General features: G+C 39.6%; 1 protein-coding gene across 1 annotated transcript; it reads right to left on the reverse strand.

The window, feature by feature from the left end:
- Positions 1-3973: 3973 nt before the first annotated feature.
- LOC308103724 (putative E3 ubiquitin-protein ligase UBR7) lies at positions 3974-24859 on the reverse strand. Its single transcript, XM_080453856.1, has 11 exons — positions 24661-24859; positions 21852-21985; positions 20853-20913; positions 20605-20700; positions 17749-17802; positions 16205-16310; positions 14158-14360; positions 10506-10661; positions 10039-10198; positions 8355-8416; positions 3974-7020 (listed from the first exon to the last, which is right to left on the reverse strand). The coding sequence occupies exons 1-11, from the start codon at positions 24787-24789 to the stop codon at positions 6928-6930; spliced, it is 1254 nt and encodes a 417-aa protein (XP_080309982.1). The 5' UTR covers positions 24790-24859; the 3' UTR covers positions 3974-6927.
- Between the last annotated feature and the right edge of the window lie 536 nt (positions 24860-25395).

Here is a 25395-nt window from a genome sequence, read left to right on the forward strand (position 1 = left end):
GACCCATGTATATGGGTCACAATCAGTGGTGGAAAAAGTACTCAAATGTTCTACCCTGTGCTTCACAATAAAAAAGATTTGAAACAAATGTTGTACTTAAGTAAAAGTATCAATTCTGCAATGTAGAAAAAGTAAAAGTCCGGAATTAAAGATTTACTTGAGTAAAAGTACAAAAGTATTGGCATAAAAATGTACTTAAAGTACCAAAAGTACTCATTATGCATAATATCCCATTTCACAAATTTAAAAAAATATATATTTTGAAAATAGCAGATCTACAAGCTCACAATGCGTCACATCGCGACACATTGTGAGCTTGCAGATCGGCTATTTTCAAATGGCCAAAATATATATAGGGCTAAAGTGGTTAGTGTATGTTTTGTGATAATAATCAAAATCTACAAAGTAACTAGTAACTAAAGTTTTCAAATGGTGTAAAAGTATAATATTTGTCTCTGATATGTAGTGGAGTATAAGTAAAAGTACTGAAAATTGGAAACACTCCAGTACACGGTATCACACTGTAGGACACCCACGAGTATCTCAAACTCTTTAGTCTCACCATCGTGGGTCAGAATCCTGGACCGAGTCTATATAAAAGAGATGGACAAAGCCACACCTCTGCTTTCTACAGACCGAAAATTAAGCCGATTGTTCAGCAATTTCAAATCCGCTATATCTTTCAATATTGCGTCATATCGCGTCATATCCTGCAGAATGCCACCAGACCATTATTGGTTGGGTAGCTTGTCAATCAAGAGCGGGGGCGGGGAATGAATGCTATTGGTTGTGTAGCTTGTCAATCAAATCATCCGGCCCCTCCTAGAGCATAATCTACTTTATCGTAAATTTAAAAATAAATGGGACCATAGTTTACCAAAACGCATATCATGATGATTGAAAGGAGACTTTAAACTAGCGACTGGAAGCATATAGTAGTTATGACAGTTTTTATTAAGGTAAGAAAATCTAGTCTAAAGTTTGTCAAAAACCCATCCGCTTGTGTTAAGACAAATTCTTTCTGACACCAGCAGGGGTAAAACAGCGAAACTACAGGCATGAGTTTACCCTAGTGTATGGTGTCTAATCACCACTGACAGGTTCTGCTAGCCTGATTATCAGACTGAAGCTGCATGGAGGCTGAGCTTCAGTCTGACATTGGCTCCAGTGTAGGCGATTACAAGGGGGAGGGGATTAGAATTTCCCTAAACCAATCGTAAGGGATCCCCACCCCCACCTCCGACTCTCATTGGACAATACATTTTGAACCGAATAAATCCTAGGTTCACATTTACAACACCAGACCAAGAGGCAGTCCACTCAGAGAGCGGGCGGGGTCTATGGTCTGGAACCAGGCTAAGGTTCTGCTCCCTGACACCTTCCAGTACCCTCCTCAGAGCGACTATCTGCAAGACTGTGTCTGAAATTCTGTGAGTTTCTCAGTAGAGGGTCTTTAAGATGGGTCTAATACAGTTGAGGATCATCCGGTGACCAGTGAGCTCTGGTATGGGCAGGTCGTGGAAGACCAGAGCTATCGGGCCAACCTCCCCATCGGTTGCAGGAGAATTTCCCAGGAGCTTTTTGAAATGGCCAAAGTACGTACCTACGCCATTTTTGGACCTCAAGTATACTGCCCTATACAAAGCCAAAGTGCAGTAACTCCGTTTTTGGACACACCGACTTATTTGTGTATTCCAAAGGTCAAATTAGCCTTCGGGGTTTTGGGGAATACACAATTACCTCAAGAACAGATATACAATTAGTGTAATATCACTTACATGCCGATAATCCATTTGGCTGACCAATTGAAACACTTAAACCCCTTTATCAGTTCAATTAGTAGCGTAGTTACTGCACTTTGGCTTTGTAGGGCAGTATAGTAATACCTGTACACACACGCATGTGTGCGTGCATGACGGTGGTTCTATGAATGACATTCAGTTATTTATTTTTTTCCAATTTTTAACCCTAATGCCAAAAATAGCTATATCTACAAGCTCACAACGCAACAACACAGAAAACGTGACAACACAGACATTCAATTATGCATATCCAGAGGATTCTGGTTTTACTTGGCAAACATTGTGGAACTGGGCTGGCTACATTACGTGTGAACATTATGCACGGCTGTTCATATGCATGGCTCCAAATTAATCACATGCACATCTCACTGAATGACTTCAATGATTATGAATCTCCAGTTATAAACTGGTCATTGTAAACTACCTGTCGTATGTAATTATATGAGCAACACGCACACGGCAAAGTATTTTGTAAAAAGTTTGCTTAACAATTGTTCAACCACCGTCGAGACGCTGAATAGACTGGTTAAAACAGTCTGATATAAGTTTTTTTTGTGTCTCTACTCTATCCAATGCTCACAGTTATTACTCACGTCTTTAAAATGATATGAGGCTAAAGAGGCCATAGGATCTCGTCTCACTGTGTGTGCGCGTAAAAAACGTTGGGCGACATTACTTAAAGTTCAAATCAAACTTTAAGATAACCCTATACTGAGATTTTCTCTGCCTAAATAATCACGACGTGTAATCCCGGTCTGACAATGAGTGAGCAGCTAACATTAGGACAAATGGTGAAAGTAGCTACCTGACGCCTATCTTTTTAATGGCATTTATCTAAATTCATCTTGTGTTCACGTTTTGTTTTCTACTATTTCTATTACTTTTTATTATTTATTTTATTGCTATTTCTACTTTGATTAATGTGTATAATTCTGCCCTACGTTGACTTGATCTTTAGTTTAACTACACTGTTTAGTTATGTTTCAGTTCATTCTGCTATTTTATTATCTTAATGTGAAGCACTTTGGGTTGCAATTTTGTATGAAAGGTGCTATACAAATAAAGTTATTATTTTTTAATAGCCAAAGACATCTTAAAATGACACAGATCTGCGTTCCCTTCCCGGTCTTAATGGGCTAAACGCAGTGAATGTGACGGTAACGCTTGCACCATGATAATAAATACAAATATATTAGGACTAACGTTATATAATCTAGCTATCTCCGAAGGTTACCTGCTGCATGGTGGTCGTTGAGAAACACACTGCGGGCAGCGATGGATGCTGGTGTTGTTCCCCGTTCAACACTGCATCCCCTATAGCATACTACTGTACATGGGCAACTGGCGGCCCCCACCTTCACTTAATGTGGCCCGCAGGTTAATATCGGAATACTTAGATATTATTGATTTCAGCTGTTATACAATTCCAAACATGCAAACATGACCCGCTTTAATTACTTCAGTCTGTATTAGTAGCGTAATGACTAGTATTAAAATTCTATTATTTTTATGTCCAATGTATTTGTATTTAAGTTCATAAAGTTAACATAAGTATAACTAAATGCAGATTCCAATTCAAAAATAGCAAAAAGAAAAAATCTAGATTCCAATTCAAAGATGGCAAAAATAGCAGATCTACAAGCTCAAAACTCGTTTTTGAGCTTGTAGATCTGCTATTTTTGCTACTTGTGTGTAACAGAATGGCTAAAAAAAAGTTTAAATACGGAGAGACAGTACATGCAATGTGGCCCTCTGGAGTGAGTGTGGACATATAGTGGCCCTCTCCATCATCAAAGTTGCATCACCCCTGCCGTATAGTTTATTCTTCCACCACTGTCTGAAAGTCAGTAGTGATTAAAAGTCACACCTTTGTGTCAGAGCTGTAAACATAATACTGTACTAGTGAAGTTACTCAACATTATTCATGGTTTTATTTGTGAAAGTGTACAAAGGATGGAGTATATACAGGACAATGACTCCCAAACGTCATGGTTAAAGGGGTAGTTCACCCCCTCAAAAATACTTTTTCTATCAACTACTCACCAAATGAAGCCTTGAATTCATGGCGATTTTTTTTTTTTTTAATACATTCCTGATCCAATATTCCACTATTTGATGAATTGAAGAAAACAGGAGGCCAAGGCAAATCTATGTATATCATTTTCTTTAAAAAAAAAAAAATCCAACAATCACAGTGTAATCCAGTAAGAACTATACTGTCCTGCTTAAGTGATTGTTTTAAATATAGTATTGCTCTTGTTAAGATTGGCCTCCTATTTACTTCAATTAAATATTGAATCAGGAATGCGACAGAAACAAAAGGAAATCTCCATGAATTCAAGACTTCATGGGGTGAGTCATTGATTGAATAAAACAGTCATTTGTTGGGTGAACTACCCCTTTGAACTCAATTTGTTTCTACTGTTCCATAAAAGGTACAATCCACTCAACTCCATGCACAAATACAACGCTTTAGAATATGATCTAGACTACATTTGATAGGGACATACAACGTGATGCTAACAACAGAAATGACTGAAGCTTGGTTTCATACAACTAGAATCCACAATCAGATAGATGTGGAAACATCTGCAGTGACGAAATATAATGCCCGTTCTCAACGTCTGGTCTGGGGACCCGTCAGGGGTCCAAATGGACCCTTACAGGTCTGTAACTCTGAGAGGGTACAAATGGAACCGAGAGTTAAAGGACCACTTAGGCCATTTTCAACCCATCTTCATATAATTGGTCCTCATTAATGCGCATTATAAGATGGCACCATTTCTGTCTACTCACTCTCATGTCTCATTGGTGGACTGTGGACAGATCAGAAACCTGCCTACCAGGGACGTCATCGGTAGGCAGGTTTGGTCTTTTCAAACTATTATTCAACCTTTCATTTAATTCTTAATTAATGTAAGAGTATAGAAACAGAAGACATTGCTCTTACTTTTAGCTCATTAAGACCGGGAACGCATCTGTGTGATTTTTAAGATTTCTTTAGCTATTTTTTTGAAAAATCGTGGAAAATGTGTGCAAATCTTTGAATATGTATTTTTTAAAGCAAACATTTTTAACTATTTTACAACTTCTGGGGGTCCCTGGAACCAAATATTTTGAGATGGGGGTCCATGGCCAGATACATACAAAAACATTTTTTTTTTTTTAAATATATATTCAAAGATTTGCACAATATTTTCAAGATTTTTCAAAAATAGCAGATCTGCAAGCTCATAGCACGGCCCTCTGTGCCGCGCTATAAGCTTGTATATCTGCTATTTTTGAATAGCCCAAAGAAATCTAAAAAAATGACAGAGATGCGTTCCCGGTCTTAATGGGTTCATAAAAACAATAATAAAAATGTTGTTTGATATTACCAAACCTGCCTACTGATGATGTCACTGGTAGGCAGGTTTCTGAACTGTCCACAGCCCCACCAATGAGACACAGAGTGAGTAGACAGAAATGGTGCCATCTTACAAAGAGCATTGGTGAGAAACAATTATATGAAGATGGTTTGAAAATGGCTGAAGTATTCCTTTAATCAACACTGATGATTTTACAGTGCACATTGGGGTCCCAGAGATGAAAAAAAAGGTATCAAAATGGGGGTCTGCGGGCTAGTGTATATCGTCGATGTCCAGCCGGGACCAGCTAACTCCATTTTCATTATTATTATTTTTTTCATAAATCAACGCTATTGAACCCCCTCTACATCTGTGTAATTTTTTTAATAATAACATATGAAAGTATTAAAAAGCGCCTCTGATGAAAACTCCTAACTCCATTGGACCCTCAAACTGTCTGTCAAAAACAAACAACTCCCCCCTCCTCTCAGGCTCTCAGAGAAGCTCTGCTCTGTATGAGGCAGACAGGGAGAAGATTTTTCAATGCTTTTGGGAGAACATAAACTGGGAAGAGAAGAGAATGTATGTGCAAGGTTTGATAGATGTCACCCCAGTAAAGAGGAGAAGGGTGTCTTCACAAAGGTCATCTGCTCGTGTTTTCTTTTTAAATGTTAATGGACAGAGAATGAGTGTGTGCAGGAGTTTGTTTCAAACATCTCCAAGAGCTCAAGGAGATCATGCCAAAAGACTTTCACAGCTTTTATGACAATCTAAAGCACTAAGAAACACCCACCACACACACGCAACACGTAATAAAATGTTGATAGGTATATGATAGGTAAATTCAACTGTGGTTGTTATTGTTAGTGCAGTAGGCTACAGATTTGATAGGCTACAGATTCTATTTTTCATGAATGTATTTCGTATTTATATGCCATTTATTTATTGTTGGTGTGCCATGATTGCTTTTGTTAAATACATGATTGAGTATTGAGGCAGAATTGTTTGTTGCACTCAACTGTAGAAGAACAACAGTGGTAACAGTTAGATCCATGGTTGTTTACAATGCATGTTAAAATAAAAGTTGTTTAAGTACAGAATTCAGCTTGATCTATACTTAGTATATGAGGATGGCGCTCACCATAAATAGCTGATCTCCAAGCTCACAATGCGTTGTGATGTGTTGTGAGCTTTGAGATCCATTGCCAGCTGTTCTTATCAATGATGGACAAAACCTCCTAACTCCACTTGCGCTGGATTTGTGTTTGGACAAAACTCCTAACTCCACTTGAGCTGGATTTGGGTAAAGTGGTGATAATATAATGACACATGCAAGTATCTGATAATATATAAAGTCACAATACCAAGTTTGATGAGGCAGTATTGCTTTGTTTTAAAAAATATAAGGTTTTCTTCATTTTCAGAAAAAATGATATTTTGTTTTTCATTTCCTGAACAATTACCATTTTGGATTTAGCTGGTTCCGGCCAAACAGCAGAGATATCAAACTTGGGGTTCAAAAAGGGTTGAGAATCACTGAAATATCCCAAACTGCATCGACAGACAGATGTGACAGAGAGAGAGAGGCAGCTGGATGCTGCAAGTACAACTGTCCAGGTGTTCAGATGCAGTCCAAGTGTCCAGGAGCCAGTTGCACCAGCTCACACTAAGTTCAAACTTAGCCTAGTTATAGCTTACATTTTAAGCTATAACTAGGCTAAGTTTGAACTTAGTGTGAAGTGGTGCAACTGGCTCCTGAAGTGCAGCGGTCCAGGTGTTCAGCTGCAGTAGAACTGTCCTGGGTTCGCGCGGCTTCGTTTTCGACTCTGCTGCTGCTCAAAGAACTGTCTGATGTCATCAGGAGTCACGACCTATCAGAGACAGGATAGTCAGATGACAGCGGTGTTGGGCAGTAACGCAGTGGTGTAAAGTAACTAAGTACATTTACTCAAGTACTGTACTTAAGTAAACATTAGAATTTTGATTAAGCAGGGTATGCTTTCGGGTACTGTACTTAAGTAAAATTTAGAATTTTGATTAAGCAGGGTATGCTTTCGGGGCTTGTGATTGGGTTCTACTGAGTGCAGATCCACCCCTCGCTCCCCTTCACACCAATAGCACACTGGTTGTGGTTGCACTCGCAGCCATTTTACGCCGAACTAGAGGCTTCTAAACAGGTCTCTAGAAACCAATGGGTGACATCACGCTCCCTTTGTCCATATTTGTGTACAGTCTATGATGGAAACTGACTTTTGCATATCGTTGCTGTTGAGCAGACATCTTGTATTTACATATTTCAACTTTTTCTGTTTATTGTCTCCGCCGAAGGTGGAGAATATGTTTTCGCTTTGTGTGAGCAAACATTGTTAGCCAAGCTAACATTGGGCAAGCTCCACGTGACACGTGTCAATTTGTTGACACCAATGCCTCTGATTGGCTAGAGGGACGCGTGACGAAATAAAATTCTATAAATAGGTGTGTCACTTCAAAAAGCCCCTACTTTTTGAAGTGAGGTAAAACAGGATCAATCAGACTTGATTGGAACAGTACCTTCAGTAAGTCCAAGTCACCCGTCTGTGCGTGTGTGTTTCCCTCTGAGAACACCTAACATTGGTCAAGCAAAGGCGCAGAAGGCCAAAGCTAAGAAAGCATACTCATCTACAATTGTAACGTAGAAGAGGACTAGTTGAAATGATCCCACAACAAAGCCGAACTCTTAATACGTGTCAATATGTTGACATCAATGTCTCTGATTGGCTAGAGGGACGCATGACGAAATACGATCCTATAATAAAAAGGTGTGTCACTTCAAAAAGCCGTTTACGTTTTTGAAGCGAGGTAAGACAGGATCAATCAGTCTTGATTGGAACAGTATCTTCTAGTCCAAATCACCCGTCCGTGCGTGTGTGTGTCCTCAATCTTCAAAAAATTTTGGATCTCTTTTTTTCATCCTATCTTTTTTTAAACATCTCAACTATCTCATTAGTTATTGCTATGATAATATAATTGCTATAGTCTGCTGGCGGAGACTTGTGCTCCGAGGAGCACATTTTCTAGTTTTTATTTTTATTGAAACCCCCTGTTTGAAGACTCATGCTTTAAGCTGAAGTAGGTCCAATGGCTGCCTACTGCAAACCGGCAGCTATTATTTTGTGTACTAATGACACAAACTAAAACTAAAATAATGATAATAACAATCACTGACCTTCCCTTCTGCTGCAAATGTCTGGAGGAAATCCTTCAACTCAGTCTTCATATCGTTGTATCCTGTCAAAACAAAATACTATTAATAGTAGAACTGTCCAATACGAATATTATGCACGCACTAACGGCAAAGAATGTAGTGCATTGGTTCTCAAAGTGGGGTCCGGGGACCCCCAGGGGTCCTTGGGGAGGTACCAGGGGGTCCCCAGAAAAAATGTTAATATAGAGTCACAATCATGTGACTTTAACCATATTTTATACTTTGGCTTTTCAAAAATAGCAGATCTACAAGCTCATAGCGCGGCACCAAGTGTCGCGCTATGAGCTTGTAGATCTGCTATTTTTGAAAAATCATGAAATGTGTGCAAATCTTTGAATATATATATATATATATATATAAATAAATGATCCCACGATTTTGTTACCCTTTTTTCACCCGGTGCCAATTTTCTAAGTGATCCTGGGCACTACAATCCCCCCACCAGCCTAGGGAGCCCAGGGCCGAGCTCATGCCTCCTTCAATGCATGAGAGCCAACTGACCTTCTTGACACCTGACAGGGGGAGTTTCCCTGGTTGGACGTAGCGCGTGGAAGGAACACGTTATTCCAACCAGTTCCCTTCCCCTCCATCAGGCGCCCTGTCATGGGGTAGGCAGTATAGTGACCAGGATTACTACATTTGTGAGGGTATTAACTACCCTAGGAGACACGGGGAGAACATGCAAACTCCACACAGAGTAGGCCCTTTCGCCAACCCCACCTTGAATATATATATTTTTTTTTAAGCGAACATTTGTAACTAAAATCATTGCTTCTGTTCTGGGGGTCCCTGGAACTAAACATTTTGAGATGGGGGTCCGCGGCCAAATACATATCATTTTGGGGGTCCTTGACATGAAAAAGTTTGAGTTTGAGCGTATGCACACCATATATCCCCATAATTTAGCTTTACATTCCCAAACAATATACAGGGAAAATGGTAATATTTCTGTGATACGTATAAACACCGGCCATTTTATTAGACACACCTCTACAACTGCACGTTAATGCAATTATCCTATCATATATGTGGCAGCAACTCAATGCATTTAGGCCTGTAGACATGGTGATTGGTCAAGACGATCTGCTGCAGGTCATTGGTCAAGACGATCTGCTGCAGTTCAAACAGAGCATCAGAATGGGGGAGAAAGGTTGATTTAAAGTGACTTTGAACATGACATGGTTGTTGGTGCCAAACGGGGGCTGGTCTGAGTATTCCTCTACTGGAACTTTCATACACAAATGGCCGAAAATGCCTTGTTGATGCCAGAGGTCACTCAAATAACCGCTCGTTACAACTGAGTTATGGAATATATATATGTATGTGTGTGTGTGTGTGTGTGTGTGTGTGTGTGTGTGTGTGTGTGTGTGTGTGTGTGTGTGTGTGTGTGTGTGTGTGTGTGTGTGTGTGTGTGTGTGTAAAACGCCACAAGAGGCACCGGCGAGCGAGCTTAGGCGAGCGAGTCGCCGTGCAGAGCGTTTTTACACAGTAAGTGATAATAATAAATTGTCATGTTTTTTTATCTGTCAGGATATCCGGAGGGAATTATATTTTTCGGTCATAAAAGAAACGGTCAAAACCGGCAATTACCATATATTCATATATGTGTGTGTTTTATTAGTGTTATGTTAATGTTAATTAGTACCATGTATAATCTCCAGCTGTTGGACTCTGTTCAGGTTGTCCAGGGCTGACATCAGAGGGTCGTGGCCGCTCTGGTCGTCGCTCTTTCCTTTGTTCTCATAGGCCAGCACAGTGTCCGACTCATCCAATAGGAAACTGACTCCACTGGTAGAGTACAACTCCTGCATAGCAACATGCAGGTTAGTACACACATACGTTATGATGAAGACTATGACTTCCCAATATACATTTTTGTTTTCTGTTTAGTTATTTTTTATACATTTCCAAAAATATATATTAAAAACATATTGCCAAACATTTTCAGAAACTCTATAAAGAAAACATTTTTCAGAAGAATTTCAGAAAAATCATTCTATGAATAATTAAAAAAAAGAAAAGAACCACAGATTTAGACTACAAGTAATATATTGCCACGGTCAGGTGGAAAAACATGAAAAGTTGTAGAAATTACAAATTCCACCATCTTACCTGACAGGAAGTGCAGGAGCAGAGTTTGGAGCGCCAGGCGGACGGCCAGAACACGGCTCCCGATTGGCTGGTTTTCCGACCAATGAGCTGCAGCTCCTTCAGCCTGCACGCCACCTCCTGACGAGCTCGTTTAGACGGAACCTCGTCATGGTCGCTCTGGAAGACACAACCAAACAAGTCCACCAATTTACCTGCTTTTGCTTAACCCAGTAACCTGAGGCAGATTCTACAAATTCCTCCTAAATCAGTAGTTCTCACATTCACACAAAATGTTCAAAAATAGCAGATAGACAAGACAAGCTCCGCAAAAGAAATCACATTAAACGGGTAAGAACACAATCCTTTCATAGGCGCATATTTAGTAACTAAGTAGCTGTTTTATCAAGTGATTTTATCAGTGATTGGAATGACGCTTAGCGGATATCATTGTGTTTTATTGCTCAGGTCCGAGGATTGCTGTAGCCTACGGTGCGTGTCTGTGGCTGAGAGGGGAAAAAGAGAGGAGGATTACCACACACTGAAATCGAATCGAGTCAAAATCGAACTTAAACTGGCCTATTTTAATTTTATTTTGCTTAAACTTTTTGTTAAACTGATAATGTTCTATTTATTCTCAAAAGCAGGCCGTGTTTTATTTTATTCATTTGCACTAACATGGGGAGGACTGAAATTACAGTGGGCCTGCATATAGTGGGGCATATTAAATCAATATTCCATCAGAATCTTTCACTTGGTGATACAAGCACCAAATTTGGCACAAATGATGTCCAGGATATACTATTTAAGAAAAGTACGTTATCCAGCTGAAACTCCAAGATGGCCGCCAGTTTTCAAGATGGCCGCCTCATCAAATGCAAAATAAATGTTTTTGAAGTAGAACTTGAATGAACAGAAATGTATTAATGATCCAAAAATCAAAATGAATGTATTCTAACTGGAAGAACTCAATAGTGTCAATTGCATGTCAGGCAACAGTGTGCAAAATGCAAACTGAAAGCCCTGCCAACTGTGGCTGGCAAAAAGATGGAGAGGTTTGGCAAGTTCTCTGGACAATCCTTCCACCTATTGTTCAGACTTGTGAGCAGTTGACAGAATGTGTCTAAAAGACAGAATCCCGAGGACGATGCAAATGCTATCACTTCATGCTTAAGTGTACACAGTTGTGTGCCTGAGGACTAAAAGAAGAACCAAACTGTTACGGTTTGGTTCCATATGACCCAAGTGCAGCACAGTCCAGTCCAGTCCGTCCAGTCCAGCATAATACAGTACAGTCCAGTACAGTACTACAGTCCAATACAGTACAGTACAGTACAGTCCAGTATAATCCAGTCCAGTCCAGTCCAGTCCAGTCCAGTACAGTGCCATACAGTACAGCGCAGTACAGTATAATACAGTGCCGTACAGTGCCGTACAGTACAGCACAGTACAGTATAGTACAGTATAGTGCAGTACAGCACAGCACAGCACAGCACAGCACAGCACAGCACAGCATTTGTATCATCATAATATCCAATAATTTAGATTTTCTAAATGCAGAATTGGATATATCATACTCAAAAACGTACATTTCGATGTATAGACCATCAAAATAGGATTATTCAATCAAAATATAGTTCAAACACTGTTTAAAACCACTTCAAATGGCGGCCATTTTGTTTTTTTCAAGTGGATACTTTTCTGAGAAAGTAGGTTCTGAAGCACTTGTGTGCCAAATTTGGTGCTTGTATCACCAAGTGAAAGATCGTTTCAGCAATCTGCTCCACTAATAGCACTTTACAACTTAAAGTATTTTTTCTCCAATTCACAAATGTTCCATTTTGTGTTTTGATAGTAACAGAATCCCAAAAATAAAAAAGACAAAATGAAAAAGCTGATTTCTTTATTGTATTATTTTCTATGATTTCGTCCATTCAACAAAACATGGCATAATATTGTAATGGAAGTTAAACTTAAACCACCAAATAGCATGCTTTAAACTGAACCTGCTGCAGGGATTTGAATGGTCATTTACATGTATTTGTAATTAGTCATTTTTTGATTAATGTACACTTGATAGGCTAATATGCCCATGTTACCTTCCCGAGAGTCCCAGAGTCCAGACAGATTTTGTATTTATTTTTTTGGTCCAAAATGGCTCTTTCAACATCTAGGGTTGCCGGCCCCTGTCCTAGGAAGTCACCCCACCCCAATGTTTTGAAGTTGGCCTCATGGTGGCACTATACTGGCCCGCTTTCTGTTTTAGCCCTGGGGGCCCAACCTGGGGTCCGCGGACCCCGACCATTCACTAGGGCGAGGGTTGAGGGTTGTCAAGGTTCCCGAACTTTTCATGCCGCGACCCCTTGAAATAATCACATTTGAACTGGGCACCCCCCAGACACGCACTTGGAATTGTAGGCATTAAATTTAGTTTGACTCAGTTCCACAGATACAGTAAATATTGTGAAAATAGCCGAACTACAAGCTCACAACGCCTCGCACTGCGAGGCGTTGTGAGCAGATACCCTGTATACACTCATGCTGTATGTTGGTTTGTTTACTGTTGAGTGAGAAAACAATGTTGGACATTAAGCTAATCATCTCGGGACCCGCACCAAAATAATTCCAAATGATTGCCACTGCACTAGGGGGTCTGCGAAGCCAGTCTGCATTTTATTTGATTATATGTCCCTCTGTCATGGGCGGGACCGAGTGCCACGCAATGAGTTGTAGATCTTTTTTTTTATCGTGCAAATCTTTGAATTTATATATATATATTTTTATTTTTATAACATTTGTAACTGCTTCTGGGGGATTCTACAAATGTCTTCTAAATCCTAACAGTTTTCTGAAAAACGTATGTTGCTATAATATCAGTGGTTCCCAAACTTTTTATATGTCAAAAAGGGCCCCCCCAATAAAAAAATATTTGGCTGAGGATCCCCATCTCAAAACATTTAGTTTCAGGGACCCCCAGAGGCAAAGATTTGAGTTAAAAATGTTCGCTTTAAAAAATATATATAAATATTCCAAGATTAGCACAAATTTCCCTGAATAAAAAAATAATTGCAGATCATAGCTCGACACTCGGTGCCGCGCTATTGAGCTTGCTGCTATTTTTTTAATAGCCAAAGAAATCTTAAAATTACACTGAAATTTGTATTTGTTGAGATTTGTAATGTTGCCAGTTCACAGCATGCTGGCCTGTCGCTGTCCATCGGCGTTTTTTTTTAAACGTTTAAACGTTTTAAAAAAATAAAAATAAAGATATTTACACCATTGTTTTGGAACCCCTGATCCAGCCCATGCTCACCATGACGGATTTTGCAGTGTGTGTGTGTGTGTTAGGGCTGGTAACTTTCCTCAGAAATTATATTCGAATATTGGTCTTAAAAATTGGCAGATATTCATATATATATAGTTTTTTTATGTTTATTTGACAGGGACAATACAAAAAACTATGTATCAAGTGCTCGGATCCAATAAAACATATATTTTGTTTGTTTTTATAACTTGATACATTTGTTTTTTGCATTGTCCCTGTCAAATAAACATTACAATTTTCATATTCGAATATACATATTTTCCCCATATTCGAGGAACATTCGAAATTCAAATATTAATTTACCAGCCCTAGCGTGTGTGCTTGTGCGTGTGCGTGTATGGTGGGACTTACGGTTTCCTGAGCTGTGTTGTGCAGGCTAGTCGAGGCCTCCTCCACTCCTCTCTTCTCCTCCTCTTTCTTCACTTCCTTCTCTTTCTTCACCTCCTCCTCGCCTCGCTCCCCCTCTTTCTTCGCCTCCTCCACTCCGCTCTTCTTCTCCTCCTCCTCTGTCTTCACCTCCCTCTCTCCGTTCTCTGATCCGGCAGCTGAACACCCTGTCCAGACAGGCACAACAGTCATTCTAAACCCCAGTGGTGTAAAGTAACTAAGCACATTTACTCAAGTACTGTACTAAAGTACAATTTTGAGGTATTTTTGGGCGGTGAAACCGCCCCTATAAGTGAGGTTTGGATATTTGTACAACAAATCCTGCGCTGTGATTGGCCAAAAATGGCCCTATATAAGAAACCATAACTTAAAAAAAACATAAATTTGTTTTTTTTAAGTTATGGTTTCTTCCATCATAAAGAGTGTTTCAATAAATGTATTTATTTTTTGTACATGATTGGTTGACTCCATTCAGTATTGTGATTAGCTAGCAAGACACCGCCCACTTCACACAGGGTGTGATTTTACTTTACTGGAGTATTTCCAATTTCCAGTACTTTTCCACTACATCTCAGAGGCACATATTATACTTTTACTCCACTACAATTATTTGAAAACTTTAGTTACTAGTTACTTTGCCGATATAAATTATTACGTTATAAAACATACATTAACCACTTCAGCCCTATTTTATGCATAGGCTTTTTGAAAATAGCATATCTACCAGCTCGCAACGCGTTGTGAGCTTGTAGATCGGCTATTTTCAAACATTTTAGTACTTTAAGTATATTTTGATACCAATACTTTTGTACTTTTACTCAAGTAGCATTTTGAACACAGGCCTTTTACTTGTAACCGAGTGTTTTTATATTGTGGTATTGCTACTTTTACTTAAGCAAAATATCTGAGTACTTCTAAACCCTCATACCTGTCGAACTACTTCTCCAAAGTGAGTGACACGACACTAGTATCTGGTACTTAAAGGAGTAGTTCACCCAAAACATGACTTATTTTCTATCAATTACACACCCCATGAAGCCTTGAATTCATGGAGATTTTTTTGTTTTTGTAGCATTCCTGAGACAATAATTTGATAAGGGGCGGTCTATCCGGTAGGAGACACAAAGAGACTCCTAGTGTCTCCTACCGGATACATTAGCATCTTTATTAGCATGCTTCATGGGGTGTGTAATTGATAGAAAATACGTATTTTTTGGGGGTGAACTACTCCTTTAAGCAGATATACGTTATATAAGTTCTTAGCTCATGAACTTGTAGATCTGCTATTTTTTTTAAATGTATGAAAATCTTTGAAAATATATGTTTTTAAAGCAAACACTTTTTTTTATCAAATCTGTGCTTTTGGGGGTCCCTGAAACAAATTATTTTGAGATGGGGGTCCACGGCCAAATGCATATCATTTTGGGGGTTTTTGACATGAAAAGGTTTGAGAACCACTGAATATAGCAACGTACGTTTTTTAAACAAAGAACTGTTAGGATTTAGAAGACATTTGTAGAATCCCCCAGAAGCAAAGATTTGAGTTACAAATGTTCGCTTTAAAAATATATATATTCAAAGATTTGCACACATTTTCACAATCTTTCAAAAATAGCAGATATACAAGCTCATAGCACGGCACTCGGTGCCACGCTATGAGCTTGTAGATCTGCTATTTTTGAATAGCCAAAGAAATCTAAAATGACACAATTGCTTTCCCCGGTCTTAATGGATTAAAGGATGTGTAACACTGGTTTGTTTCTAAATTGGCCAGCTAAAAACCACAAGGGGAGGTAAATGTAATTTTGTACATATAGTGTTTGTATTTGTTGATGACATGTATTATTGTGATAATTGTTATGCTATGTTGAATTGAATGCATAGGACCACAATGGAAACAAGTCCCCAGGACTTTTTTGAGTGTGTGCGCGTGTGCGTGTGTGTGTGTGTGTGTGTGTGTGTGTGTGTGTGTGTGTGTGTAGTGATGATGAGCAGCAGGTGAATTTGGTACCTTTGATGTGAGCAGTGTACTTCCACAGGAAGGAGTGCTGGTTCATACAGATCTCACAGATCATCTCCTGAGTCTCCACTGAGTCAGGAGCCGTACAGCCCAGGTGCTAAAAAAACACACACACACACACACACACACACACACACACACACACACACACACACACACACACACACACACACACACACACACACACACACACACACACACACACACACACACACACACACACACACACACACACACACACACACAGTATGTAAGTCATTGGTTCTCAAAGTGGGGTCCTTGGGGGGGTTCCAGGGGGTCCCCAGCAAAATGTGCTAATATAGCATCACAGTGATTTTAACCTTTTATGCGTTGGCTATTGAAAAATAGCAGATCTACAAGCTCATAGCGCGGCACCGAGTGCCGTGAGCTTGTAGTTCTGCTATTTTTAAAAAATCTTGATTTTTTTTGTAAACCTTTGAATATATATATTTTTAAGTGAACATTTGTAACTCAAATCTTTGCTTCTGGGGGTCCCTGGAACTAAATATTTGAGATGGGGGTCCGCGGATGGGGGTCCGCGGCCAAATACTAAATGTTTGAGGCCCACTCTACTAAATAATATACAGGAATGACCTGCCCGGGTGCTGAAATGAATTCTAGTATCGTGGCACCTCTATTCTAAATCTGTTTTTTAAGACAATTGGTCTTTTTGGACGCTGCAGCATACGCCAAATGACGCCAAACTTTGTTTTCGGCTTCGGAGGGGCCTTGCTGAACCGAAGAAAGTGTGGCAAGGACGGAAGTGTTTTATACTAAAATTATTATTATAATAATAATAATTATTATTTTTTGGGGGGATTGCGGACGGAAAGATTTGGGAACCACGGGTCTCTATAACACAACAGAATGACACTCTAGCAGTGCAGCAGACAACAGCCTACAGTAGAAGGTGACTCAAACACACTGGGATCAGATTTATGTATGCATAGTTAGCGTAACATAATCTGCGATAACACAATAACATCATTAATTATCGTCCACCACAAGTTATCGTACCCGGGACAATAGAATTCCAAAGGGCTTAGACATAACTTGTCACCGACATTTCACCATTTCTGGGGACAGACACAGTGGACAAAAGTGTGTACTAGTCAAGGAATTGTTCATTCAATACTAAATCCATTGTGTAAAAGGTATGGCTTCATGTTATTTTTTTAAATAGCAGCTCAGCTTGTATTTTCAAATAGCCAATGTATATAGGGATTAATGTGGTTAAACTGATTCTGATAGTATATGAGGTCATTTAGGGGGACCCTCTGGAACCTCCCCACTTTGACAACCGAAGTACTAGTGTAATGTCACCGATTTGCTCCTGCTAAGTGTAGGATGGCCAGCAGAGGGCACTGGAGCACTGCAGAAACATCAGCAGCTGTTCAGTGTGTATTGTGTAATTCTACAGTACAGGGGTTCACAAACTTCTGGAAGGGATATTTTTGTTCAAACAAAAACCTAAAGGTCTATATTGTGATAGTTGTGTAGAGGTGTTGCATTACCCGGCCGTGAAACCAGTCCTCACAGATGATGCACTGTATCATTTCATCTTCCACCTGAGAAACACATGCACAAGTTATGGTTAATATTACTGATACTAAGGGGCGCCCGCTGGCCTAGCGGTCCAGGCGCATACCACATAATGCTGGTAATCCAGCTTGACAGCATGTCGCGAGTTCGACTTCAGATCCCGACGACCTTTGCTGTGTTTCACCCCCCCATCTCTCTCAATCTATCAATATCAATAAAGGCAGAAAAAGGCCCAAAAAATATCTTTAAAAAAAATATATATATATACTGATACTAGAACTAGACTAGGTCAGTTTTCCAAAAATCTTAACCCCGAAGGCAAATCGTGTTAATTTATGACACAGATGTTTTTTAGGGGTATTAAGGTGTGCTGAATCCAAATCTGCTGTGTGTCAAGCTCAAAAATGGCCGCTAAGCCCTCAAAATGGACCATTCAAAGATGGCGGCCACCACTATGCTGAAACATAATAAAACACTATATGTTTGATTAAACAAGGTATAAAATAGACTGAAATGTGCTTTTTTATGTTTACATATATGGGGAATACAATGAAATATTCTGATATAAGATCAATTGTGAAGGAACCACTTTTATATAATTTATATTGTGAAAATTGGCCTCTTTGGTAATGCATTTTTTTTTTTTTTTTTTTTGGGGTTGTTAATGAATATTTGCTTTAAGATGTATAATTGCCTTAATTTGTGTTTCTGACTTGTATTTGCAGGCAGCAGACACATGGACTTAGTCCCAGTCATCCTCAGTGTTCTGGCAGGTGTTGCCAAGTTTCTTGCAATTACTGTACACGCTTCAATGCACTCCATACGTACTTTCCTGCAGCCACAGCATTGGCTGAGACATCCCTTTGTGCAACTGCATGACGTGATCTCCCTGCATGCTTTTGGCATAGGTGGCAGAGAAAGCAGCCGTGGCACCAACTGACCATTCAGGTGCATCCATCCCATTTCGGTCACTGGAGGAAGATCAGGATGTGGCAAGTGAGCTTGGTTCCAGACAAGAGCTTGATAGTGGGAACGCATGATGTGAAACTTTGCTGCATCTGAGGTTGGTGGCAGAGTCTCTTGTGCACGACCTATACAAAACAACTTGACTCTTGCTTCATTGCATGTATCAACTTCAGGCACACCGTATATCTTACAGATGAATTTCTCTGTTGACCTCGCTATGTCTACTGTGAGAGGGCCTTTTCCAAGCCCAATGAGATCTGTGTGATGTTGCTGGAACACCTGCCAGGCTGTTTTCTTACTGTGGCCACTGAACTGAGACACGCTGTCACAGCCAGTGACAGCATGGAAGGCAAGTAGTGTGTCAACTTGATCAGCAGAAAGCAACATGCGAATTTCATGTACTGGAAGAGAGACTTCAAGATCTGGATCCGATGACTTGACAGTGGTCACTTCGGCAAACCCCCCTGATACAATGATGGTTAGATTATTTGGGCTGTGTTTAATCAGATGGTTTGAAAGCAATAGAGCAAGGTCTGCTTTATTTTCCTCAAGTGCCATGAAGCTAGACCAGTCTGGTGGAAGAGGAACGGACTCGTTCTCTATTTTACGACGTATTGGTCGGTGGCGCTGCTTGCGTTTAATCCTTGTGCCTGCTTTGATCGTTAGCTCTTGATACCTGTCAAAGACTACATCAATCCTCTGGCAGTTTTCTCCCATTTTAAAAACAGCTTCAGCAAACATGTTGGCATATTCACCAAATGTTCTAATGCCAGGTTGCTTTCCTAGTGCCATCACGAGTGCTTGGCCATCAATGAGCAGGCAGCTGGAATCATCAAGTGTAACTTTTGCAGGGGTTTGGACATGTTCTGTCATGTTTATTAGCACAGATTTGTTTGTGAAATGTAGACTACCATTAGTTGTCGCCAAAGATAGTGGGATGGTCATGAGTTCATGTGTAGGGATGTTTTCAAGGTTTACCTGGCGCCCTGCTCTGTAAGCTGTAATGAGCCTTTGTAGAATGATCCTATCCACTTTGATAGTGTTTTGCTTGCCCTTGGAAAGTTGCACAACTTCGTATAAAGAGGCAAATGTCTTGGCCTTATTCTTTCGAATAGGTGATTTCAGAGCCAGGTGCTGGTCACTATCTGGAGGCTCACATAGACGTTTCTCGACAAAGACTTTCATTTGTGCTTGTCCAAGTTCTTCTGCATTAAGCAGAGATTCCTGAATCTCAGATGTGACTACATCCTTGTTGATCATGTTTGTCAATGTGTCTCCACCATCTTGAAACACACCATGCTGTTTCAATGACACAACTATTCTGCCTTCATCAGAGTCGTCTTTCTCCATTCTTTTTTTTGTGCACTCATTGTGTGTGTACTCATCATCTTCATTGTGTGATCTTTAAATGGTCTATTTTGAGGGCTTAGCGGCCATTTTTGAGCTTGACACACAGCAGATTTGGATTCAGCACACCTTAATACCCCTAAAAATCATGTGTGTCATAAATTAACACGATTTGCCTTCAGCACTTTAAATAAGCAAATTTTCTGAAATCCTGCCTAGTCTAAACTACTATAAACTAATATACAAGTTATGGTAAATGCTATTTAATGCTAATTACTAACTAATGCTACGATTACGTCCATCTATATATACTCATTGTGTATGGATTATAATTATTTATTTTTATTTGTAAAAAAAAAAAAAAAAAAAAGCTTCTTGATTATTTGGTAATTGGGTTATTTTTTCTAAATATCGCTTCCGATATATTTTCGGTTAAAATGGTTTATCTGGTCATCATTACTACTACTACTACTACTAATAATAATAATAATAATAATAATACTAATAATAAGTACCGGGTCCTCTGGGTCAGGGTAAGGTCTCTTGCAGGTACAGTACAATCCACAGAAGTTGTGACTGTATTTATTAGCACCGTTCAGCTGCTGCTTCTCCTGAAAAACACACACCATTAATTACAAATACTGTACATCTGTGTGTGTGTGTGCGTGTAAGTGTAAGTGTAAGTGTGTATGTGTATGTGTATGTGTGTGTATGTGTGTGTGTGTGTGTGTGTGTGTGTGTGTGTGTGTGTGTGTTTACTCACTGAATATAATTTACACTCCAGATCAGTGAACCTGCTGTTCCCACAGTCACAACGGAAGTTTCTATCAAACAAACACACGACAATTACAACAACAGTGATGACCATAGTAATAACAACAACATAGGGCTGGGCAATTCACCCGAAATATATTAACCCATTACAACCGGGAACGCATCTGTGTAACCACTTAAACCATTATTTTATACGTTGGCTATTCAAAAATAGCAGATCTACAAGCTCATAGCGCGGCACTCGCCATGCGCGCTATGAGCTTGTAGATCTGCTATTTTTGAAAAATCGTGAAAATTTGGGCAAATCTTTCAATACATATATATTTTTAAAGCGAACATTTGTTACTCAAATCTTTGCTTCTGGGGGATTCTACAAATGTCTAAATCCTAACAGTTTAAAAAGAAAACTCATGTTGCCATAATATCAGTGGTTCGGAAAACTTTTTCATGCCAAGGACCCCCAAAATGATATTATATTTATTTGGCCGCAGACCCCCATCTCAAAATATGTTGTTCCAGGGACCCCCCAGAAGCAAAGATTTTAGTTAAAAATGTAAAAATATATATATGCAAAGATTTGAAAAAATATCATTTTTTTTCTAAAATAGCAGATCTACAAGCTGCTAAATCTGCTATTTTTTTAATAGCCAAAGAAATCTGAAAATGACACAGATGCGATCCCGGTCTTAATGGGTTAAAACCGAGATTTAGATAACCCACTTAATCTTGCTCATGTAGGTTCATCGAATAATCGAGAAGTATTTTTTCCGTATATATGAATGTATCGACACAAAATAATTAGAATAGATTTTTTATAATCGACTAAATTGATTGGTCTGATTAACCGATCTACAAGCTCACAACGCAACGCATAACAATGCACTGTGAGCTTGTAGACCTGCTATTTTCACTATTCTCTTAAATAATCGTTCATAAGGAAACGTTTGAAATAATTGTAATTTACAACAACAGCAATAATAATAATCACCTTTTAGTGTAGAGTTCAAAGAGGTCGTGACCTTCGTGACATTTATAAGAGCAGGCCAGACAGATGCCGGCTGGTTCAACGTGCGCGGGCGTGCACGTGTTACAGGCATACAGGGCCTGTCGCTTCACATAGCCCTGCACACACACACACACACACACACACACACACACACACACACACACACACACACACACACACACACACACACACACACACACACACACACACACACACACACACACACACACACACACACACACACACACACACACACACACACACACACACACACACACACACACACACACACACACACACACACACACACGTTGTCAAGAGTTATTGCAGCATTTCAAGCTTTGAAGATTCATCTATTTATTATTAGATATTTGCCAGGACCTAAAAAATGGAAAATACACTTCTGGATCAGCGGTTTCCTCCAACCTGCTTTCCTTGGAGCCCTTATGGTTGTCACGACCATGAAATTGTCAAAGTCAAAGGTCAAAGTCGATGACACAATCATCACTAGCAAAGAAGAGATTACCTATTTGGGATGTATTCTTGACAAATACCTGACAGGTGAAAGCATGGCAACAAAGGTGGTCAAAGGAGTAAACCAGAGAACCAGATTTATGGGCAGAGTTTCCTCTTTTGTCAACCCTCAGGCACTCAGGACCCTCTCAGGGGCCCTGATTCAGCCCCTTTTTGACTATGCTAGCTCCTCTTGGTACTCCAACACCTCAGTGTCACTGAAGACTAAGCTTCAAACCTCCCAAAACAAACTGATTCGACTACTTCTCGGACTGGGGCCCATGACCCACCTCTCTCCCACTCACTTTTCCAGCCTAGGCTGGCTCAGGGTGGAAGACAGGGTTAAACAACTAAAAATGGGACTTGTCTTCAAAATTGTAAATGCAGATTTGCCCGAAATGCCCCCTATACCCGCATATCTGTATAATTACCTCGAAAAAGTTAGTGACACCCACAGTCACAAAACTAGAGGGAGCGTAAACAACAATCTGGTACCACCCACCCATAAAACAAACATGGGCAAATTCTCCTTCTATAGCACAGCCACCAAGGAATGGAATAGTCTAACCCCATCCCTCAAAAAATGCAGTTCGCTGGGCCCATTCAAAACAGCCCTAAAAACTCATCTTTCTGGAGGCCTAAAGAGGAGCTAGTACCAGTTTCCCTGTAGACAGACGACCCCCCCCCTCCCCTTTTTTTGTACATATTTTTTTTATTTTCTAATGCTTTTTTTGTATATAATTTTTTATTTTCTCATGCCTTTTTTGTACATAGTGGTATATATTTTTTCCTCTGTATTCTTATGTTGATTTTTGAACTGTTTGGTTGCTACTATATATGTCTATGAAATTAATTCAAGGACCCCAACGGAAACAAGCCCGCAAGGACTTTTTTGGCCGGACCTTTTAGACAAAAGCATTATAAATGTAACTGTGTTGTTTTACATTCTTTTGCCTAATAAAATGTTCAATCAATCAATCAAATGTACTTGACGATTAATTGTCATACAAATAAGTGAGATTCAATTGTCCCAAAAGGAAAAAGACCAAGGGTTCACAACACGGATGCGTTGTGAGCTTGTAGATCTGCTATTTTCACTAGTTTTGGTCCCAGGGAGACCAAAACCAAATTTCTGTTTTGGGTCTGGGCTAAAAGGTTTGGCAACCAGTGTATTAGAGGTTAGATGTTTGGTAGATGTTATAGGTGATGTTAGTTATTCCATGTTAGATGTAGATGTAAGGGTTTATATGTGGGTAGGAGCATCTCTTGTTATGTATTGTTGGGTGTTATGTTGGATGTTATGGTAGACATTGTTACCTGTGGATAGGAGCATCTCTCTTAATGTTAGATATTATTCTAGGTGTTATGGTAGATGTTGTTACCTGTGGATAGGAGCATCTATCTGTATGTTAGATGTTTTACTAGGTGTTATGGTATATTGTTACCTGTGGATAGGAGCATATCTCTGTATGTTAGATGTTATACTAGGTGTTATGGTAGATATTGTTACCTGTGGATAGGAGCATCTCTCTGTATGTTAGATGTAGGTGTTATGGTGTATATTGTTACCTGTGGATAGGAGCATCTCTCTGTATGTTAGATGTAGGTGTTATGGTGGATATTGTTACCTGTGGATAGGAGCATCTCTCTGTATGTTAGATGTAGGTGTTATGGTGGATATTGTTACCTGTGGATAGGAGCATCTGTCTTTATATTAGATGTTATACTAGGTGTTATGGTGGATATTGTTACCTGTGGATAGGAGCATCTCTCTTTAGGTTAGGTGTTATGGTATATATTGTTACCTGTGGATAGTTACCTAGTTCTTTGTACTAGGTGTTATGGTGGATATTGTTACCTATGGATATGAGCATCTCTAGGTTAGATGCAAAGCAAAGTTTGTTGTTTACCCAGGGTGTTGGACTAAGTGCGAAACTTATTTACAGCCAGACCCTGCATGGAAGCCTTGCTCAAGGGCTATTCAGCGGTGATTCATGATTGATGTGATGAATTGGGGAATCGAACTAGGGACCTTCCGGTATCAAGGCCGCCCCTCTAACCACTAGGCCACCGCTGCCACAATGGTATGGTATATATTGTTACCTGTGGATAGGAGCATCTCTCTGTATGTTAGATGTAGGTGTTATGGTGGATATTGTTACCTGTGGATAGGAGCATCTCTCTGTATGTTAGATGTATGTGTTATGGTGGATATTGTTACCTGTGGATAGGAGCATCTCTCTGTATGTTAGATAGGGGTTATGGTGGATATTGTTACCTGTGGATAGGAGCATCTGTCGTAGTCTGATCCTCCTAAAACAGCAGAAGCTTCCTCCTCCAGCTCCTCATCCTCCTCCAACACCTCCACCAGAGACACTGTGGCTTCTTCTGCCTCCTTGTCCGACATCACAACAACTATACAGCAACACTGTATACAGATCTAGAATGACTATAATAAACCCTGCTGCACACAGTGTGCTGTGGATGAACTGAGAGACAACACAACAACAACACAACGGTTCCGTTCTGAGCGGGATCTGCTGTCAACTCGTACCAATACCGTTTCCGGTTCCGGCCTTCAAAATAAGAGTCGTATTGATTATTATGTTTTAAGACAAAAAAAAAGCGTACGCCTGATAAATAAACTAACAAAAATAAATGTATAACAAAATAAATCACTCTACAAATCATTAAATACATAATATATAATGTAAAGTTATTTTGTGTTTACTTTTTTTTTTTTTGCCGACGAGCGCAGTGGTCGCTTGTAGCCCTGAAACATGACAGTCATATCATGACAGTCATTGCAAAAATTGAAAATGTTACATTTAAAACCAGTACATCTACATAAACGTTCAGATTTCAAATATAAAGTGCTGACCCAAAAGCTACAGATGTTCCAAGTTAAAGCGCACGGGTCTAAGTACCCGTATCTTCCGTATTGTTCAATAAAAAGCTTTTAAATCCGATCGGTGGCCATTTTCTCCGAATGCTTTCAACTACTCGCCCCTAT

The sequence above is a fragment of the Gymnoscopelus braueri genome (genome assembly GCF_963280865.1).
Source record: "Gymnoscopelus braueri genome assembly, chromosome: 16".
In the NCBI taxonomy this organism is placed as follows: Eukaryota; Metazoa; Chordata; class Actinopteri; order Myctophiformes; family Myctophidae; genus Gymnoscopelus; species Gymnoscopelus braueri.